This window comes from Taudactylus pleione, unplaced genomic scaffold (genome assembly GCF_031769625.1).
Source record: "Taudactylus pleione unplaced genomic scaffold, aTauple2 ptg000203l, whole genome shotgun sequence".
In the NCBI taxonomy this organism is placed as follows: Eukaryota; Metazoa; Chordata; class Amphibia; order Anura; family Myobatrachidae; genus Taudactylus; species Taudactylus pleione.
Window position 1 is genome coordinate 5,017,747 of NW_028284605.1, and position 20,065 is coordinate 5,037,811.

General features: G+C 45.3%; 1 protein-coding gene across 3 annotated transcripts in view; it reads right to left on the reverse strand.

Moving 5' to 3' along the window:
- Positions 1–20,065, reverse strand: part of TMIGD1 (transmembrane and immunoglobulin domain containing 1) — a 136,001-nt gene that overhangs the window by 24,234 nt on the left and 91,702 nt on the right. For all 3 annotated transcript variants that reach the window (XM_088477803.1, XM_088477805.1, XM_088477804.1), the window contains 2 exons: positions 15,559–15,843; positions 4,302–4,577 (listed from right to left, as the gene is read on the reverse strand). In XM_088477803.1, the coding sequence (XP_088333929.1) occupies positions 4,302–4,577; positions 15,559–15,843 (561 nt within the window). The remainder of the gene's footprint in view (positions 1–4,301; positions 4,578–15,558; positions 15,844–20,065) is intronic.

Below are 20,065 nucleotides of genomic sequence, written 5' to 3' on the forward strand. Positions count from 1 at the left end.
TGTCAGCGCTTCCGCATCTGGTAGCTTTCATACCACCTGATGCGGAAGCGCTGACAGCTGAAACATCAGTGGCTGGGTAGTGCTCCGGGATCACAGCTGTCCCAGAGGGAGCTAGAAAGAGCAAGGACACAGCCGCCCAGCAGCAGCCCGGCACCTAGGGTGTGTGTAAGTAAGCTGTGTGTGTACAGTATGTACACTTGGCCTAATTCAGACCTGCTCGCGAGCGCTGAGCGCTCGCAAGCGGGTCGATGTTGGCCCAGTGCGCATGCGCACGACCGAGGCGGCTCCATCGTGCGCATGCGCGAGACCTGGATAGCGACGGGCAAGCCGTCGCTATGGGTCTCGCTACAAAGGGGGCGTGCTGTCGATGGTGAGTGACAGCACGCCCCCTTTGGTGGGCGTGGCTGGCCAGACGGAGGCGTTCCCATGGGAACGCCTACCGTCTGGGGCCGGCCCCACTGACATCACAAGTGATGTCAGCGGGAGTGCTTTCGGCTCTGATAGAGCCAAAAGCACTCCAGGGCTTGCGGCAACGAGACCCTACCACAAGGATCTCGTCGCAAGCCCGATGCTCGCGATGATCACCCACAGCTATACGAGCGGCCAGGAGGCCGCTCTAAAAATGAAGAAGGATGGCCCTGATTCAGAGCGAGCACTCTGTCAGAGTGTCCGGCTCTGAATCAGGGCCTCTGTGTGTATGTGGAACCCCCCAAAATAATCCTGTGTTTGCCTCTGAAAGGGGCTGCCGGCCACTGCAGCTGCTGTGTACTGGACTCATGTGCACACCCATAGCCACAATCAAATCCCCTCCCTCCCATATTCCCAGTCGCACCATGCTCAGCAGTGGAGTCTCCTCCTCCCTCCCAGATCACAGCCCCAGCTCTTGTCTGTGTCCCCCTACCCACAGCACATTGATACACCCCTCCCACAGCTTCATATATAATGTAGAGAGTGAGAGAGATTTTCTAAAATTGAAAAAGACCTAGGGTGCGCCACCTAGGGCATGAACCAATTAGTATGCAACCAGAGTTTAAAAACAGTTCACCTACCAATGGTGGCGGTCAGACCACCGCAAGTTTCAGCAGCTTGAATATAGCATGCACAGGCATATAAGGCATACAAAGCAAAATGATCCTGTATCACACCACAACCGTGCTAGGCCACGCCCCTGTGTGTTTCGTCACATGGACGTCGTCAGAGGGCTGGCCTAGCGTCTCTAGTCTTCCCTTAAAAGGAACTAATTGTGCAATCACCAGTTCTATAAGTCAAACCAATTATGTCTGTGTTCTGATTTGGTAAGACTTGGCATGCTAGTCTTTGGACGCAGTTATTGGTCGCAAAACGCCTGCATCTGTCTAGCCATCCCCCTGTTGCACCCAGGAATGCCCCCAAAATGGCCTCTCTCTGGGTTTAATAATAATGATAAGAAAATAATAATAAAGCCCTAAATCAATTTACCCTTTGGGTGTTGTCATATGAGGATTCTGAGCACTAGTACTTTTCCAGCTATGAAAGCGCTGGTGTTCATAGCGCTCCTATTGACACACAGGGGTCTATGTACTAAGCCATGGAGAGAGATAAAGTACCAACCAATCAGCTCATAACTGTCACATTACAGGCTGTGTTTGAAAAATGACAGGAATTGATTGGTTGGTAATTTATCTCTCACAATTTTATTTCTCTCAAAGCTTTATTAAATCTCCCTCGTGATGAACACTTAAAAATAAATATATAGAAATTGACTGTTAACAAATGTGTGATTTAGCCCCTAACACACAACAGTAATCGATTTAGATAGATTTTTAATCGATTAAAAATGACCTTTAGTAAATTTACCCCTAGAGTTCTGTTTTATATACTAGCCACCATATTTAAAACCTGATTAGTAAAATACAATATCTTAATTTATACTAGCTAGCAAACATATCTGATTTTTATACCAGCCATTAGATTGAAAGTCTGTTTATAAGTTAACGTGGCCCGGACTTAACGCCGACTTCACCTGTTTTGTAGGCGTTAAAGTATCACGGCCGTCCAGGCTTTACCCCGGATTCAAATCCAAAGTACGTGTAAACAGCACCTGGCGATACTGTAACAAGCAGAAAGTACTGTCATTTTTGGGGAAATCAGCCTGTCACTCCCCAAATGATGCTCTGACATGGGGGTTCACTATGGTACCCCCCGATTTGGCTCGCTGAAGGTATTTGGTGCTTTTAAATGGGCTCAATAGCTGCTAAATAGCGTTTTTCTATACCTGATGCAGAAGTATACCTGATTTAGGAGTATTTTTTCCAGAAAATAAGTTATCCCAGCAAATTTGGGGTACTTGAAAATGGGGGTCAGCATATTTAAAGTTGAAAAAGTGAAGTTGAAAAAATTGTGAAAAATCCACCTGCTGCAAACACCTGCAATCAAAAAAACACCTGGGGCATACTTGGGGACCCACCCCCAGAGTCAAGTTTGCTAGTGTTTAACTTTGTACCCCAACATTTTTTTTCGCCCCCTTTTTCAAAGTAAATTTTTGGGGTGCCCTTCATTTTTTATTTTTATATTTTTTTGACACAGATTACTTTTGTGGGACTGTCTGAAGGCTGCACGGGGGTTCCCGCAGTGTTGCACCCCAAAACCCCAATTCTGCACTTTTCTCCGCCTGCCATTCATAGGCGATACTTTACCGCCTATTACATTGCATTGACTTTCTGCCTAGGCGGAAAGTCTTTCAAAATGAGTACGGGGTAAAACCAAAACAGGCGATAATGACGTCATTGGCGGTAACTTAACGCGGATCCAGACTTAACGCTTCAAATTGAATACGGGCCTATATTGGATATCTGCTTTGTACCAGCCATCGGGTGTAGTAGGTATTACCGCATGGCCGGCGGTTCAAATCCCGACAGCGGCAGCCCGGCAGGGGTGAAAATCCTGATTGTCCCTAAGGTAAGTATCGCTATCCTAATTCTACCCCCTAACCCTAACCCTCCCTTAGGGGTGCCTAACCCTAACCTCCCCCCTATTGCCTAACCCTAATCCCCCCTCTAAGTGCCTAAACCTAACCCCCCCTTCCCTGCTGCCTAAACCTAACCCTCCCGGGGGGTGTCTAGCCCTAAGTCCCCCCGGGAGCCATAAACCTAACTCCCCCTGCGGCAGCCGGCGCCCGGCTTACCTTCGTTCGGTATGCCGGGCGTCGGTCTTCCGGCGTCTGGTTAATGACAGGCGTCGAGTTTTCGACGCCAGGCATTAATACCACGACAAATTAGAAAGTCTGGAAGCCGGCGGTCGGCATTTAGACCGTCGGCTTCCAAACTACACCCCCCAGCCATAATATTATTTACATTTTACACTAGACATAAGATTTGGCGTCTGCGACTGGGAGTCTGTACATTTTCCACCAGATTGCAGTCTGCTTTATACACTAGTCGCCAGATTGATCTCTGCGTTGTACCTTACTTTGATTGCTATTGACACGCATTGGCTCAATATTGAATAGTAACCACAAGAGTGGGCTTCTTATTGCTATCACTAGAATGAGGGTAGAAGTGGATTTCTTTTGGTGGCCCTGTCGGAAGCTGGTCAATGTATAATAAGTAAGCAGGATTTGGAGGTAACATTTTTACTTTTGCAGATGTACATTTCGTAAACTAAAAAAACAAACAAAACCAGAGCATATCCTCAGATGGATCATAACCGTAATAGATACAAATTCATACACTGTGCATGTTTATCGAATCCCAAATAACTCCCACATTGTTAGACCACATTAGTTTTATTAAGTGAGCTCAGGAAATGACAAGTGCTTAACTTAGTGCAAAGGACCAATGGGACCTCATGAGCTATTTTTATGTCTTTTATACCTAGTATGCACACATTCCTTGCCAAATTAATTATGGTCTGGCTAATAAGTAAAGGGAAGACACCAGAGGATGGAGTAAGGTACATTGTCTAATGGTGCGTACACAGTCAGATAGGCTGTCAGATTTGTACGATAACTATCGTTATTGTTTAAATATGACAGCTTCTGGCCCCTGCAAACGACCAAACGATGGTCGATGTGTGGCCACATATGGTTGTTATTGACCATTGTCGGTAGTCCGTGCAAGCAGGCATACCGGGTCGATATCGACCAGGTTAGCCTGTTTACTATAGGGACCCGCGATCGTTAATCACATGTCATTATAGTTGTAAGGGGCTTGCAGCATGTGTTGGATGTTCGATAACGATCATTATCGTTATATAATCGTCCCCCTTGTCGTACTGTGTGTATGCACCATAAGTCTTGGATGCTGCGATGCCTTTAGTCTTACCTTCAACAATCAGCTCAAACACTTTGGTTTCATTCATGTCGGAAGTTAATGCTACACAAGTATAATTAGCTGTGTCTGACTTCTCTGCCTTGGTGATAGAGAGCTGCAGACTGTCAGTGGTCATGTATACTGAGTAGCGTGAGGGCAGCGTGAATACATTGCCATTTCGTTTCCAATACATTGCAGCTGCTGGGTTGGCCTTGAATCCACAGGTTAATTGAACATCTTTACCAACTTCCACAGTGTTTTGTTCATCTCCAGTTAGATTAGGATTAACTATAAAAGAAAAGAAAAATATATTGAACTGTAATATTTTCTGCTTGCTTCACACTTAAAATAGCCTAAATCGGTTGTAGTTAAATGTACCCTAACAAATGTTTGCTTATGAGAGCTGGCAGTTGAAAAGTACATTTCACCAGACTTGAACTGGTTTTTGAGGTCTCCAGTGGATCCTCTTGTGGGTGTTGAACCAAAAGGGGCCAATCAGCATGCTTAGCACAAGAATCAAAATTTGAGAGAAATTTTATTTATTTTAACCTAAAGACCCCAAGTTGTACCTTCAACATCTGTACACAACATGCTTTTGTTTGTTCTAACCAGCTCATTACCACCCCCAAACACTGAATACCTGTCACTCACTTTGCGAAGAAATCCACTCTGCAACTGCCGTCGCTAATCCATCGCCACACGTGCGCAGCATGGCTTTCACACATGTACAGTGGCAAAAAAATTGTTCCACTGTGTGCAACATCAACATTACATCCATCTCTGAATCAGGCCCTCAGTACTGTCACTTCAGCGAACAGTCTTTGTGGACAGAGGGGCTGATTCAGACCCGTTTGCAAGCGGATCGATGGTCCCCCTCTGCGCATGCGCCGCCTCCGGAATGCGCATGCGTGAGACCCGTCCAGCAACGGCAGCTTTGTCGCTATGGGTCTCTCTACAAGACGGGGCGGCTGTCGATGTTGATTGACAGCTCGCACTGTTTTGTTTTAGGAATGCCTGGTGTTTGTGGGCGGCCCTACTGACATCACGAGTGATGTCAGTAGTGGACTTCCTGCTCTATTAGAGCAGGGAGTCCACTCAGGCTTGCGAGAGCTACCACAGGGTCTCCTAGCAAGCCCGATGGTTGCAATAATGGCGACGGGCTCCAGGCCGCTCGCAAAAGCTGTGGGTGGTCATCCACAGCTTAGCGAGCGGCCTGGTAAAAAAAAAAACCCGGCCTGAATACATGTGTGGTGGTACCATTTTCGTGTTTTATTTCTGTTTTAAAGAAACTAGTTTGTATATACATTCATGTATGTAAATTTGTTATCACAGTTTTTATAATCAGCATTGTGACTGTCATATAAAATATCTATCTAGCAATCACATTTTATAATGTTCTGTCTTTGTGTTCTTAAATAATTCAAATTTCCAGCTTGTTTTTTGTAACTTTATATTTATTCAGGGAATTGTTTTATTTACAGTGTCTCTGAAAAAATTAGGTTGTGCTTGCATTTTCAGATAAGTCAGTTACTCCCTGACTTCAACTGAACCACACTTTCTCTCCACCTGCGGCAGTGGAGAGAAAAGAGGCCGGGACAGACACCAGAGGCACCGGAGGGGGGGGAGGTGCCGGGACAGACACTGGTGGTGGGCGAGGGGGGGAGTTAAACACACCAACAGTTGTGGTGGGAGGGCGCTGGGACCGACACCAGTGGCTGCAGGGGCATGGGGGGCCGGGATAAACACTGGTGTTGGGGGAAGGAGGGGAGGAGAGACACACAGTGTGGGAATCCTTACGGATACCTCGGTGGTAAGGGGGAAAGTATCACTTTCCGAAAAGCTGACTCGCAAAAAAAGCAGCTTTTTGGAAGTGATACTTTTGTTAGGGAGGCATGGTGAATGTCTACAAAGATTTTTTAAACTTGCAGCAAGTTTAGAAAATAATTATCACTAGTGATAATTATGTAATGATAAATAGGCTCCTTAGGGGCCTATTCATCAACACTAAAATAACGTTTTTAAGGACATTTTCCTTAAATAACGTTATTTTGGTATTCATGAACACACTTAACACAGGAGATATCACAGATATCTCCTTGCTAAGTCCCCCTGCGTTAATTTTCACACTCCCCATACATTAGTATGGGGATGTGGAAATGATGGTATTCATCAAATTCCGAAAATTATCAATTGAGCTGGCGAATAGCAGAATCCACTAACCTGTATCAGTGTGTGCGGGTCCCCCAACGAGTCCCTCCGGCGCTCTGGTCGGGGGGGGTACGAAATTTACCGCATCTGTAGGCAGTGCTGCGCATGCGCTGGTTTTACAGATGTAACAGCGCATGCGCAGCACTGTTTCCAGACGCGATGAGGTAGTGTAGAGAGGGAAAAGTATCTATTTCCCGAAAAGCTGTCATCGCAAAAATGACAGCTTTTCGGAATAGATACTTATGGAGAGGTGGAATGATGAATTCCACCTATAATTAGGTAGAACTCCATGAGAGTTCTAAAGCTAATTATCTCCACTGAATTTTTACGTTTAATGAATAGGCCCCTAAGTCCTTGTAGTAGCAGTAATTGGAGGTTAATGGGCAGAGTGAAATATATTTTTGGGAGAATTTAGTCTTTTTTAGACAGACTAGGTAGGTTGATATATATGTGATGATTAACACTTTCATACCCACATAGCCTATGATGCCCAGATGGTTCTTCTCGTGATAATGTACTATAAATGATATAATTTTTAAGCAGTACATTTTCATCACTTTCTAAAGCCTTTACCGAATGAGGAAGTTCTATTACAAATTTCAAGAGTTATCATTTAACAGTGTGATAATCCTATTTTTATAATCTGTGCAAAATACTATATTTGGCAGCTACTAACAATGTGTGGTAAATGTATCCATGATCAAAAAGGTCTTATAAAAATCTTTAACTATCAGGCAGGTGCCTATAATGACATGTACCTGGTTTTAGAAATATTAGAATGTGAGGGGTCCAGGGGCGTTTCTAGAGAGGAGGAGGCCCGTGTGCAGTTTCCGACACTGGCCCCCTCCTCTCTGTCCGGTGGCCAGCAGCGCACTGAGCTGTGCGCGTCCAGCGCCGTTTATAGACTCTGGGCACTAGAGTGTGCCCAGAGTCTATAGAGCATGTGCAGGTCACCGGGAAAATGGCCACGATGGCCATTTTCCCTGTACTGCACATGCGCAAATGACAGGAAAATGGCTGCGGTGGCCATTTTCCAGTCGTTTTTACAGTGCCGGACTCCAGCGCCGATGTGGGACTCTGGAGAGGTAAGTAATACTATGGGTGCGGGGCCCCCCTGGATCCAGGGGCCCGTGTGCCCCGCACACCCTGCACCCATTATAGATAAGCCCCTGGAGGGGTCTATTCGTCATCAGGGGCCGCATACTTAAGTATCCACGGTGTTGCTGGGGATACTTATCATCAGAGCAGTTCATCATGGCTCCGGTGCGGGGAGAGCTGCACCGAAAAGCAGATGTCCCAGCAATTAGTAACACAGAAGTTGCAACGTTACTTTCCTGTCCCCGTCGCTGGCTCCTATGCATATGTGACCTGAGGTCACGCATACGCAAAGCCGCTGGGGAGGCAGTGAGGATGGCAGGGAGATCCACTCTGATCCCTCTTCACATACCCGGAACTCCTTCCCATAGGAAGGAGCCGGACTCCATGGCATTTGTTCTCGCGGGCAAGCTACGAAAGCTTTACGCTTTCCAAGTCTGCAGAATATCCTTAAATATGCGGAGCCAAATAATCTGGGTCACCCCTTTCACACTGCAGCCTATCCAGGGTCAGTCTCGGGAATAACTCTGTTAATGACCAGGGTCGCGGACCTGAAGCACATAACCCAGGTTGACCATTTCACACCAAATCAAGACACTGAGTTTATCCGGCAAAAGCTTGGTATGAAAAGGGTATTCTACTAATGTTTGTGTTAGTATAAGCAGGGCAAAATTTTTTTAATTATTATTGCGACTCAAAACGTGTATCATTCCCATTTACAGTGGGTCGCCATGACCCTCTTTTTGCAAAATTATTTTTAATTAAAATACTAATGACCAATTATATTTAATATTATTTGGATCAAGTATCTAATTTCCAAACAGCCGTTGTTGCTTTTTTTTTAACAAAAATAACATACCTAATCTAATTTATGTAAATACTGTCAAATAGGAGGAATACAATTATTCAGACGAAATTGAAGCATAGGTTTTGACGTAGACTCCTACAGGTATGTTTACTCAGCGGTGGGATTTCAAAGCCTCCACTTGTCTGCAGTTCTGGCATCTGGATTTCAAAGGGCAATGAAAGGGGGTGATTCAGCACTAGATGGAATTGCACAGCTTTACAATTCCGTCCTTGCTATTGTGTTAATGCAACAGGAGGCAACACACCTCCTGCATGAATTAATGATCCGAGCTGCATCCACAGTCGCAGCATTGGATCATCTGCATGATCCTTGGCCAGCTGAGTGACCATGGGGACAGAAAATCTCCATCTACAGACGCAGAGACGGCCCTAGGCATAGGCAAACTAGCAAACTAGGCAAACGCCTTGGGCATTTGGAATGCCTAAGGACATGCTTTCCAAACCTAGGGCCGGCTCAACTGGACAGCAGCGTGACCAGGATGGGCAGACGGAGCCGGTGGCTCTGCTCTGGCTACCCTACTGCAATCAGAGCTCTCAGCTCCGATCGGGCGGTAGCTCATACAGTCGGCAGCAGCAGGAGTGTAGAGCAGTAACAGTGGGGGCAGCAGGCAGTAACAAAAATGGCCGTTGGAGGAGGGCTGCTGCGCATGCCCAGCCACAGCAGTTCCTCCTCTAATTGACTTTTCCAGAGTCCAGCAAGCTGAGCCTGTCTGCAGGGAGACACACAGTGCAGAGCTGAGCATAGAGTGAGGAGCGCAAGCATGGCAGCTTCAATATCTGCAGAGTCCAGGCAGGCTGAGGTGACAAGGTCACAGATTTATTGGCCGGGTGAGACCAGGAGGTGCGGGGAGGTTGGGCAGGCTTGCCAAAAATCGTGAGGCTCCCAGCCCCCTGGAAATTCAGGCAAGCTTCCTGGAAGCCTGCGACCCTCCCGACCTCCCCCCTGAAAAAACTAGAAACCCCCGCAGCGGGGGGGCCGGTGACATGACTCGCCCTGAGTCGCATCATCGTGGCCCCGCCCCCTGCTTCGCAATGCCGAAAATAACGGCATTGTGAAGAGGGGGTGGAGCCATGATGACGTGATCGTGCGGCCCACCCCAGCTTCGTCCCCAATATGATGCCAATAACCGGCTCCACCCCCAATGGCCGCCCCGCCCACCCTTGTTAGCCGACAATCAGCTCCCTCACGGAAGGCTGGAGCTGATTGTCGGCAAGTATGAGGTTGGCTTGTAATAATGTGTGGCATAATGTGGGGCATTATGATTACTGTGTGACATTGTATATATATAGGGGCATTACTAATGTGTGGCATAATGTGTAAGGGAATTTACTGTGTGGAATTATGTGTATAAGGGATGCTACTACTGTTTGGCATTATGTGTACAAGGTGCACTACTGTGTGGCGTAACGTGTATAAAGGGCATTACACTACTGTTTAATGTAATGTGAATAAGGAGCAATATGGTGCGATGTAACGTGAATAAGGGGCACTACTGTGAGGCGTAATGTGAATAAGGTAAAGGGGTACTACTGTGTGGTGTAACATGAATAAGGGTCACTACGTGGTGTGTAATGTGAATAAGTGACACTACTGTGTGACATAATGTGAATAAGGGACACTAGCCGGTGATGTAATGTGAATAAGGTGGGAGTACTATTGTGTGGCCACGCCCTTTTTTGGGGGCGTGCACTGTCCCTATTTAAAATATGGAGTGTGGGGGTGCCAATGCTCTTGCTGACGCAGAGTAAAATTACAGCTCTGTGAATGAGGATTGCTATGGGTAAAGAGTGATGGGTGTTGCAGGCTACTGCTGTGATCTGTGCTGCTGGGTGATGGGTACTCTGCTGTGAGAGGGGTACTGGGTCAGAGGCAGAACAAGCAGCGGTGCTAAGGGACACCAGACAAAATCTTGCCTAGGGCATCAAATTGGTTAGGGCCGGCTCTGTACAGACGGAGATACTGGCCCCTTCTTTTCCCCCCAACGGCGACGACACGCCTCCTTTTTGGAAAACTGAGGCAGTCGCCGTCTCCTCCCTACCCCTAAATGGCAGCAGACTGTCAATCACTGACAGTTTGCTGCCACTCTGTGTCCAAACACGCAGTACAAATTCTGCGCATTTGTGCAAAACGGGTCCTGTGTGATGGAGACGATTATCAGGAACCTGCGTTCAGCATTGCAGTTACGTGCAATCCTGAAAAATTATAAAATAAATTATAATAGTGCGCTCTGGGACAATAATATACAAACAGATGTAGCTGAATGAAAGTATAATAATATATAACAAGTTCTGTAATGGACAATTATAGTTTTTTATGACATAAGACGATAGGTCCATCAAGGAATCACTAACTACAGTAAAGTGCAGGTATTTATTTACTTATTTTAAATAGGGGTATTACCATCAGCAAGAAAGGATGATCATAATAACATCACATTAATTGTAGTATAACAATCATAATTAAGTAGTCCCTGTATAAACATTAGCACAAGCCTAATAAGGATTAATACATTAGCAGGATACTATAGGAATGGTAGATGGCAATGAGAAATAGGAACATTTATTTTAAAATGGCCACCTTATGAATGTGCAGCTGTGTTATTGTAAATATCCACAGGCAAGATGGCTGCCCGAACTTGTTTACATTTGGACATACACTCTAGTGGCAGTGCAAAACCACCAACACCAGGATGCATTGCTAGACATGGCCGCCGGAGACCGCGCATGCGCGGTTTTAATAAGGGGACTCCTATGCACACTCTAGTGCCTGATAACACATCAGCGCTGGTAGACAGGGCAGGCACACTGACAAAATGGCCGCCGGAGACCACGCATGCGCGGCTATTATCTAGGGACTCCTATGCACACTCTAGCGCCTGATAACACATCAGCGCTGGTAGACATGACAGGCACACTAACAAAATAGCCACCGGAGACCGCGCATGCGCAGTTAGAATATGGGGACTCCTATACACACTCTAGTGCTAGACATCATAGCAGCGCTGATAGATTATGACGCACGTGCAATCAGGAAGTGCGCGCAGCACACACAGAAGCCCCAGACACAGTCACTAATGCACCACCTATATAAGGAGACTGAACAGAAGGGTGGGCACCCTTGAAAAAGTCCACGAAAATCGGATGAAACGCGTTGGAACACGCCCCCTATTGACAGGAACTTTTTATGAGACTTCCCTATACATTTATGTCATTGGGCATGTTCTTAGCCTATGTTTCCTATGTATAGGATGCTTTTATAGTTGATAAGACTCACTGGAGTCTGTATTCACTTACAAATAAAGCAGTTAAATTCAGACTGGAGTCTGTAGTTGTTTATAGCATAAGCCAGTGTGCAGCAGCAATTCCTACCCGCCATATCCCCTCATAAACATCCACACAAGCACCGGGACAAGGAGAACCAGCAGGAGCAACACAGCACATGGGGTAAGTACGATTCATTCTTACCTACCTGCGTGATAGTGTTTACCAAGATCCCTGATACTGTGCTACTGTGTTATATTTGAGGTGGAGAGGAGGTAAAGGCGTTTCTAATACCTTGAAGCATACTGTAAGAACACTCACCCTACAGATATTACTACAGTTTAATCGCTGGGACTATCCAAGGAAATCCTTAGATGAGAGACATCAGTGCATTTTGTAATACCTAATCCCGGTCAGGGACAAGCATCGTACACTATCCAGTCAGTTATTTAACAACGTTTTTTAAAGAACACCCTGCCTACAGTTTGACAGTTTCTCAGCTTTATAGTTGGGACTTTGGAATTTATTTACGAGACACTGTGCAAATTAATTTCCAACTTAGTGACACTTTCATTCAGCTACATTTGTTTGTATATTATTGTCCCAGAGGGCACTACTATAATTTATTTTATCACTATTCAGAGAGGGTGGGATACCTCTATTGGTGGCACAGCTAGGGACAATTCATAGGAAAGACCAAGAGCGCTGTAAATCCCCACTTAATTATATACGTGCAATCCTGAATCTACCCCAAAGCTTTTAAATCCAGCATCCAGAATCGTTGACAAGCTTTGAAAAGCCACAGCTTTGTGAATATATCCCTTGAACTTTATCTAACACATCTTCAGTTATTGTTTATCCCACCCAATGTAACCTATGTAGTGTGCCCATGATGGCTGTGTCACCTGGTACTGTAATGGATAGGATTAACAATCTATAGAACTGTTGATTCATTGGGTACCTTGCAATCTGTATGTCATTTGTCAGATTTGGTATGTCATATACTTGCCTACACTCCCGGAATTCGCAGGAGGCTCACAATTTTTCGTGTAGTCCCCCCACACCCCCGGGAGTGTAGGCAGATCTCAGGCAACCTGCCCACTTCCTAGTGAAGCGGGCAGGATGGGGAGATTTAATGGGGAATTTGCGGGTCCGTAGGGAGGGGAAGGGACTAAATGAAGCAAATCATGACGTTTAGCCCCATTTCTTCCTCACGACCAACGAATAGCAGACTTTCCCGGGAAAGATCTATGTATTTCATGTAATCTAGGTATCTGATGTTTGTTCCGTATTTCCTCCTATTTCAACAAATTGCTTTTCCTGACGCATGAACCATGCAGCGTGCAAGGATGGATGCGTCACAAGATTCAATGAGTGGCACTGATGATGACTTTAGGGCTATTCATAATAACTAAAAAAATTATGGAGGTAATTAGGTTTAGAACTCGCATGTAGTTCTACCTAATTACCGCAGGAATTCATCATTCTTCTCTCCATAAGTATCTATTCCGAAAAGCTGTCATTTTTGCCATGACAGCTTTTCAGAAAATAGATACTTTTCCCTCTCTGTTACTTTCACAAAAGCGGAGCATGCACAGCACTGATTACAGCTGCGGTAATTGTCCGCTCTTTAGTAAAAGGCACAATTTAGGTAAGTCCTACAAATTTATATACTGTAGTGCAGACATGGATTGATTTTTAGGGCGTGGGTCCCCTGGATTGCTTTGGTTGAGCTGCTTCAGGGTATCACATTATAACACATTTTTCCTTTTTTGGACTTTTAGCACCTCTATTGTTTGTTTATTATATATGTATTATTTTCACATTTTTATTTTTCACCTTACTTCTAATATATGCAGCAGTAGCTGCTCATTTCTATCTAACACTTTTCTACACTTCACCTTTTCTCATTAGAGTGATGCCCTGGGGTGGCTCAGCTGAGCTGGTTTGGGGTTGTCCTGCGCTCTGGATTTCAACCCCGGTATGTTAGGGACCTACCTTAAGAGGTTACCTAGATGCAGTGGGTAGGCCCATAACCTTGGCCATGACTATGCTAAAACCTCTATTTATTTATTTCTAAATTTTATTGCAAAATGTATTATATATAATTAGTAATGTTGGAGTTGTGCACTTGCACTTTTTCTTTTTGTGTCTGCCTGTCACAGGCTGCAGCCGCGGATCCCGACCTCCCACTGAAAAGTTTATTTTTTATTTTTTTTTAAACTTTACTGTGTTCTGCCGGGAGAACACAGAGCAGCAGCCGGAGCCGGTGGTTAGATCAGGGAGCGTCGGAGGGAGCCGAGGAGGACCTGCTCACGCTGAAAGTATAAAAAGTATATTACAAGTATAACCTGCTATACGCCACCTGAAAATGGCATATAGTAACACCATCAAATACCGAAAATACATAATTTTCAAAATTTCATTTATAGGTTAAATTCTACATCCCCATACTAATGCATGGGGAGTGTGGAAATGAACACAGACGGACTTAACCAGGAGATATCAGGGATATCTCCTGTGTAAAGTGTGTTAATGAATACTAAATTAACGGTAATTAAGGAAAATGTCCTTAACACCATTATTTTAGTATTGAAGTATAGGGCCCTTTGCAGGGGCGTCTTAAGAGAGGAGGGGGCCCATGTGCACTTTCCTGTGTGGGGCCCCCTCCTCTCTCCCCGGTGGCCAGCAGCTAACTGATGTGGCTGGCCGGCCACCGCAGAAACAGTAGGCTCTGGGCACTAGACTGTGCCCAGAGCCTACTTTTGCACGAACACCAGAAAATGGTCACGGCGGACATTTTCCGGTGTTCGGTGCAGAGCTGACACCAGTCGCGGGACCACGGACAGGTGAGTTTAAAATAATATGGGTGTGCGGTGCGGGGCCCGTGTGCCCCCCACACCGTGCACCCAATATAGATATTCCCCTGCCCCTTTGTGTGTTTCAAGTCTTACTTATTACCACTATACCTGTATAGTATACTGTATGTTGTGCTTTTCTTATTGTTATTATTGTAGTCGGCTGCCTCACTTATACTGTGTTATGTGCTGTTATCCTCATATGTAAAGGGCCTTTAGGGCAACTGGAGTAAAGGGTAATGGAACAGCAATTTTGTTTACTGTAGGTAAGAATTTTACTGGTAAAATATCTCTACGCTATAAGGAAACATAAGTAAGTGTGTAAATATTTCCAAACCTATAAAGTCATATTTCTATTTGCCTCTAATTATATAGGGCAAAGTAAACATAGGGTCTGATTCAGAGATGGACGCAATGCTGATGATTATGCAGCTGAGCGATTATCGGTAATCCTGCATGTGTCTGAGTCGCACTGCACATGTGCCAAGTTTCATTTCCATTGTTGCTCGCAGTGAGGGTTTATTCTCAAAGCAATTGACAGGCAGAGACCATTTGTTTGTGGCAATGGGGGTGGGGGGCGGTGTCTCAAACGCAGGTGTCACAACCATTTTCGGGGCGTGTCCCTGCATGCGACTGCGATCCTGTACATAGTGAAATTGGCTCCGCAGTCTCCATTCCCACTTCAATTGTGTGAGACCATAGAATTGTTCAACTGACCTGTGAGTGTAGCTGCGTCTTTGTACACTGGTGGGCGTCTCAATGCAAATCCCGGTGGCCGCCACATTTGCGTATTTTCCCAGGTGCAGCATAAGCTTATATCTCTGAATCAGGCCCATATTTATATTTATTTGCATTTAACCCAGTGATGAGTTTCTTGATAAATGTAAAATATATACGTCCAACCTTCAAAAGCCAAAAGATGTTCTAATATTTGGCAGCTACAGAACCAGACAAGGCAGAAGTATAGGAGCTGTACTCACAAGGGACATTCAGTTGTACGGACAGTTTGACGGAGGTGTTACTCTTTAATAAACAGGTAAAGCTCACTCCATGGTCTTCGGCTGTCACCGCTGTGATGCACACATAGCTGGTGTTCACGCTATTCTCAGGTTTAATGTCCACCTGCTGGGTCCCACGGTACCATATTAAGCTCTCAGCTTCAGTGTTATTTGTAACTTTACAGGGGAGGTTCTTAGTGTCATTGATGTTGAGGGTTAAGAGGTCATTATAGTTGTGGTTGTTGAGTGAGAGTTCTAGAGCTGCAGCTGCAATGAAAACATATATTATCACATGCAAAACATATTTGTGTAACACACACAACGCTCTCCATAAATTAGAAGATAATGTGTATATATTACAATGCCCGGTAAACCTGTCTAATCCATCTGATTTGTACAAAGCTCCAGTGGCAAAAAATACCCCACTAACTGCAAATGGACAACACCAGCACGCAAAACCTAAGAGAAATCAGGCTAAGTGTAGCGGAAAAGCTCATTTCACATCAGCATGGGCATAACTGCACATGATATTGGGTTGGTAAAAACATGTAATTGGTATGTAGCATTCTTTGTGTGTGGAAAGATGACAAGCCTTTGAAGCTGGGCAAGTGAGGTTATTGGAAGGGCTGTCTTCCTGGGTCAGCCATAAACCTGTCGCAATGTATAGGACAAGGGTCTTCAACCCACGGCCCGCGGGTGGTCCACGGAGCCGTTCCCCGTGGCCCGCCGATGGTTACTGTAGTGCAGACCGCAGTGAGTGCAGTCTGGACTACACACAGAAACAAGCACACCACCACCGCTGGCAGTGTGTTTGATTTAGCAGCCAGCCAATGAGAGTCAGACAGACTCTCACTGGCTGCTGCCCCCACTGCAGGAGCCGGATTGGAGCTCACTCATGAGCTCCATCTTCCGGCTCCCGCAGTGGGTGATGGAAGAGACGTCATGACGTCTCTCCCATACTGCAGAGCAGGCCGCCCTGAGTGGACGGAGAAGCGGACGGCAGCAAGAGCAGGATCCGGAGCCGGGATTCAGGTAAGTGTTTATTTTTCTATTTTTTTTACGTATGTGTCTTTGTCTGCACTGCTGGGGCACTGCATCGGGGAGCGGACTACTACTTGGGGAACTACTGGGGGGGACTACTGGGGACAGTGCATCAGGGGGGCCCACTATTGGCTACTAGGGGGACTGCTACTGGGGACACTGCATCGGGAAACCACTACTGGGGGCACTGCATGGGGGGGACTACTACTAGGTGTACTATACAAAGGGCACTACTGGGGGCACTGCATAGGGTGAACAACTACTGGGGGCACTGCATAGGGAGGGAGTACTACTATTGGGTGCACTATATACAGGGCACTACTGGGGGCACTGCATAGGGGGGACCACTACTGGGGGCACTGCATAGGGGGGACCACTACTGGGGCACTGCATAGGGGGGACTACTACTGGGGGCACTGCATAGGGGGGACCACTACTTGGGGCACTGTATAAGAGGCAATGCATAGAGGGATCACTACGGGGGGCCTGAATAAGGGGGGGCCACTACTGGGGGCACTGTATAAGGTCTAAATACTGCAGTATAGCTTAGTGACCCTTGGCTTCGTCAAATTTTTTAATGCGGCCCACACTGCCTTAAAGGTTGAAGAGTCCTGGTATAGGGCATAAAAGAAATGTCTGTGGAAATTATAGGACAGCTGGCCAGACCCTTGATAAAACAGTCATTAAGAGCCCTGTTTTCGGTTTGGGAACAGAAAGGTACTCTGTCTCAGCAGGTGTGAATTTCTTTACCTAGTCACTGTGCATGCTTATGGCCTCAGCCTGCTTCCCAACTTTAAAGAGACCTGAATGTATAATTAAAGAACCCCTGCTCATGTGGCTAGGAAACCCTGAGCTTCAGCCTGCTAGACAATCCACTCTGAACTGAAAACAGTTAAAATCACCCGGGGGTGGGGTGGTTAAGGGGTGCCTGGAAAAGCAGACATAAATATGTGACTCAACCCTCAACCCTGGCCCAAAGGATACAGATGATCCTTAATTAGTCACTGGGAAGGCCTCATCCCAGAACCATTTAATCCTACGTGATTTAAGTGGTTCGTTCTCCAATTTATTTTATTTTATTTTCTGGAAAGTGTGAGTAACTGTGTGATTCTCTTTAACATTATTATATTCTTTGTAACTTTTTGTACATAAGCTTTGAAGATATTCTTGAATTAAACATTAATTCTAGTTCTGGATCTGTGTTTTTATGACCCAAGGCCTCATATGGCTCATGTTATCTATTTTTCTAAGTATTGATAATTGTGTATGCAGGTGAGAGCAGAAGCTCATGTTATGCTTTAGCATTAAATTCTTCTTCTGCTGGTGGCAGTTACCAGGTTTAGTTAACCACACATGCTGGGGTAACCGGTAAAAGTCACAGGCGGCGATTCTCAGATTGGTGTATCTTCTTGAGGACCGTGACACAAAGTGCTTGCAGAAGGCAAAGAATGAGAAGAATTCTCTCTGCTAATGGAGTTTTACAGCTGCCTGACCTTGGTGAATTTCCCTTTCAGCATGATATATCATTCACGAGTATGTGAATATGTGTTCCAAACTTTTAAAAGTAAAAAGGACATAAAAAGTTGATGCCTAAGAGGTAAACCGGGCATGTGATGTAACATACAGATTACCAGCTTAGATATTAACTGGGGCGTTGCAGGTGAATTTGTTCTCTCTGCAATGTAATGACTATACAGCTGGGACAAAGAGTTGGCTATACAAGCTGGTAGGAATGACTCACAAAAATACCTGGTTCTCACCTTGTATTTAATTTCCTACTCCCCTTTCTGGTAATTAATTTTCTAATCTCCGTATCACTGGCAACAACAGTATTGGTAATAGAAATGTATCAAACCTATCATTTTATAGAATGTGCATGATAAATGCTAGTTAAGAGCTGATTGGTTGCTACGGGCAACTTCTCCACTCTTTAGAAGGTGTGATACATTCCCCCACAGTTTGTACATTCGGCTGTTGGTGGTTGTGATTTACTTTCATACCTTACAGATTTTCATTCCAACCAATCAACTAGTTGGATAATTGGACAAAAAATCTTTACATGTGTATGCAGCATTAGTGTGGCTGGAATGAGATCTTGAGGCTTGTAAGTTGGTTTATTCATTATACACTCACATGACAATGCTGGAGTTTTCAGAAACTCTGTCAGGGATGGTACCGCACGATACTAACGAGTTAAGATCTGGAGAAACTGTCTTTTTTTTTTTTTATATATAACACTAGCTGGTATATACATGTGGAACTTTGCAAGTTTCTTTTAAATCAGTGGGTCTCAAACTCATTCATCAGGACCCCAAACAGTTCACGTTTTAAAGGTCACCCAGCAGCTGCACAGGTGTATTTATTACTCACCGACACATTTTAAAAGATCCACAGGTGGATCTAATGATTTCACTTGTGATTCTATGAGGAGACCTGGAAAACATGCACTGTTTGGGGTCCTGAGGACCGAGGTTGAGAAACTGTTTGTGGCTAGAAGAGATACAATATGCCAGAGGTTCCGAAACCGTTCAGGTTTTAGAGAGATCCATGGTTGAGCACAGGTGGTTTAATTAGTACCTGAGTCAATTTGATTTAACCACCTGTGCTCAACCATCGAGATTTATAAACCTGAACTGTGGGGAGCCTTGAGGGCCGCGTTTGGGAACCTCTGCAATATACAATTGCTACAATTTTATTTTTATGTTATATGTAAAGTTTTATTTTTCATTGCTGTGATAATGTGTGTGCATATGGTTTGTTTATATATTTAACTTTTTACATATATGATGAATAAAACTGATTTAGATTATACATTGTGGACTGTTAAACAGTGAAGGAAAGATTCTGCACAGAACGTTTTACTGTAAACTATTTGTATGTACAGACCAACTATAATCAGGCTTGCCTACCCTCCCGATTTGGTCGGGAGCCTCCTGAATATCGGGAGTGCTGCTCCCGACCCCTCAGAAAGGCAGGCAAGCTTCTGGGCTGCCACCTGCCCCCCCGACTACCTAGTAAAAACCCCCGCAGCGGGGGGCCCAATGTTGTGATTCGTGCTGAATCACGTCATCGTAGCTCCGCCCCCTGCTTCTCAATGCCTTTATTTTCGGCATTGTGAGGAGGGGGCGGGGCCACGATGATCTGATCATGTGGCTCCGTCCTGGCCCGCCCCCAACACAGACCTATAGCCCGGCCACTCCCCCCACTGTTTGAAGGCATTCAGTTTACTCCTGGAAGGAGGGAGCTGAATGTCGGCAAGTATGACTATAATACATTCATAGCATATATATCCAAAAAGAGAGAAGAAGGCTCTTTTGTTGGGGCCCCAACAAAAGAGCCGCCTTCTCTCTTTTTGGATATACATGTATACATTTTGGCTCTGGGGAGCACCACCAACTTGAGTAATTTCTCATAATTTATCGGAGTATGTTTTTTGTCTATGTTGGTT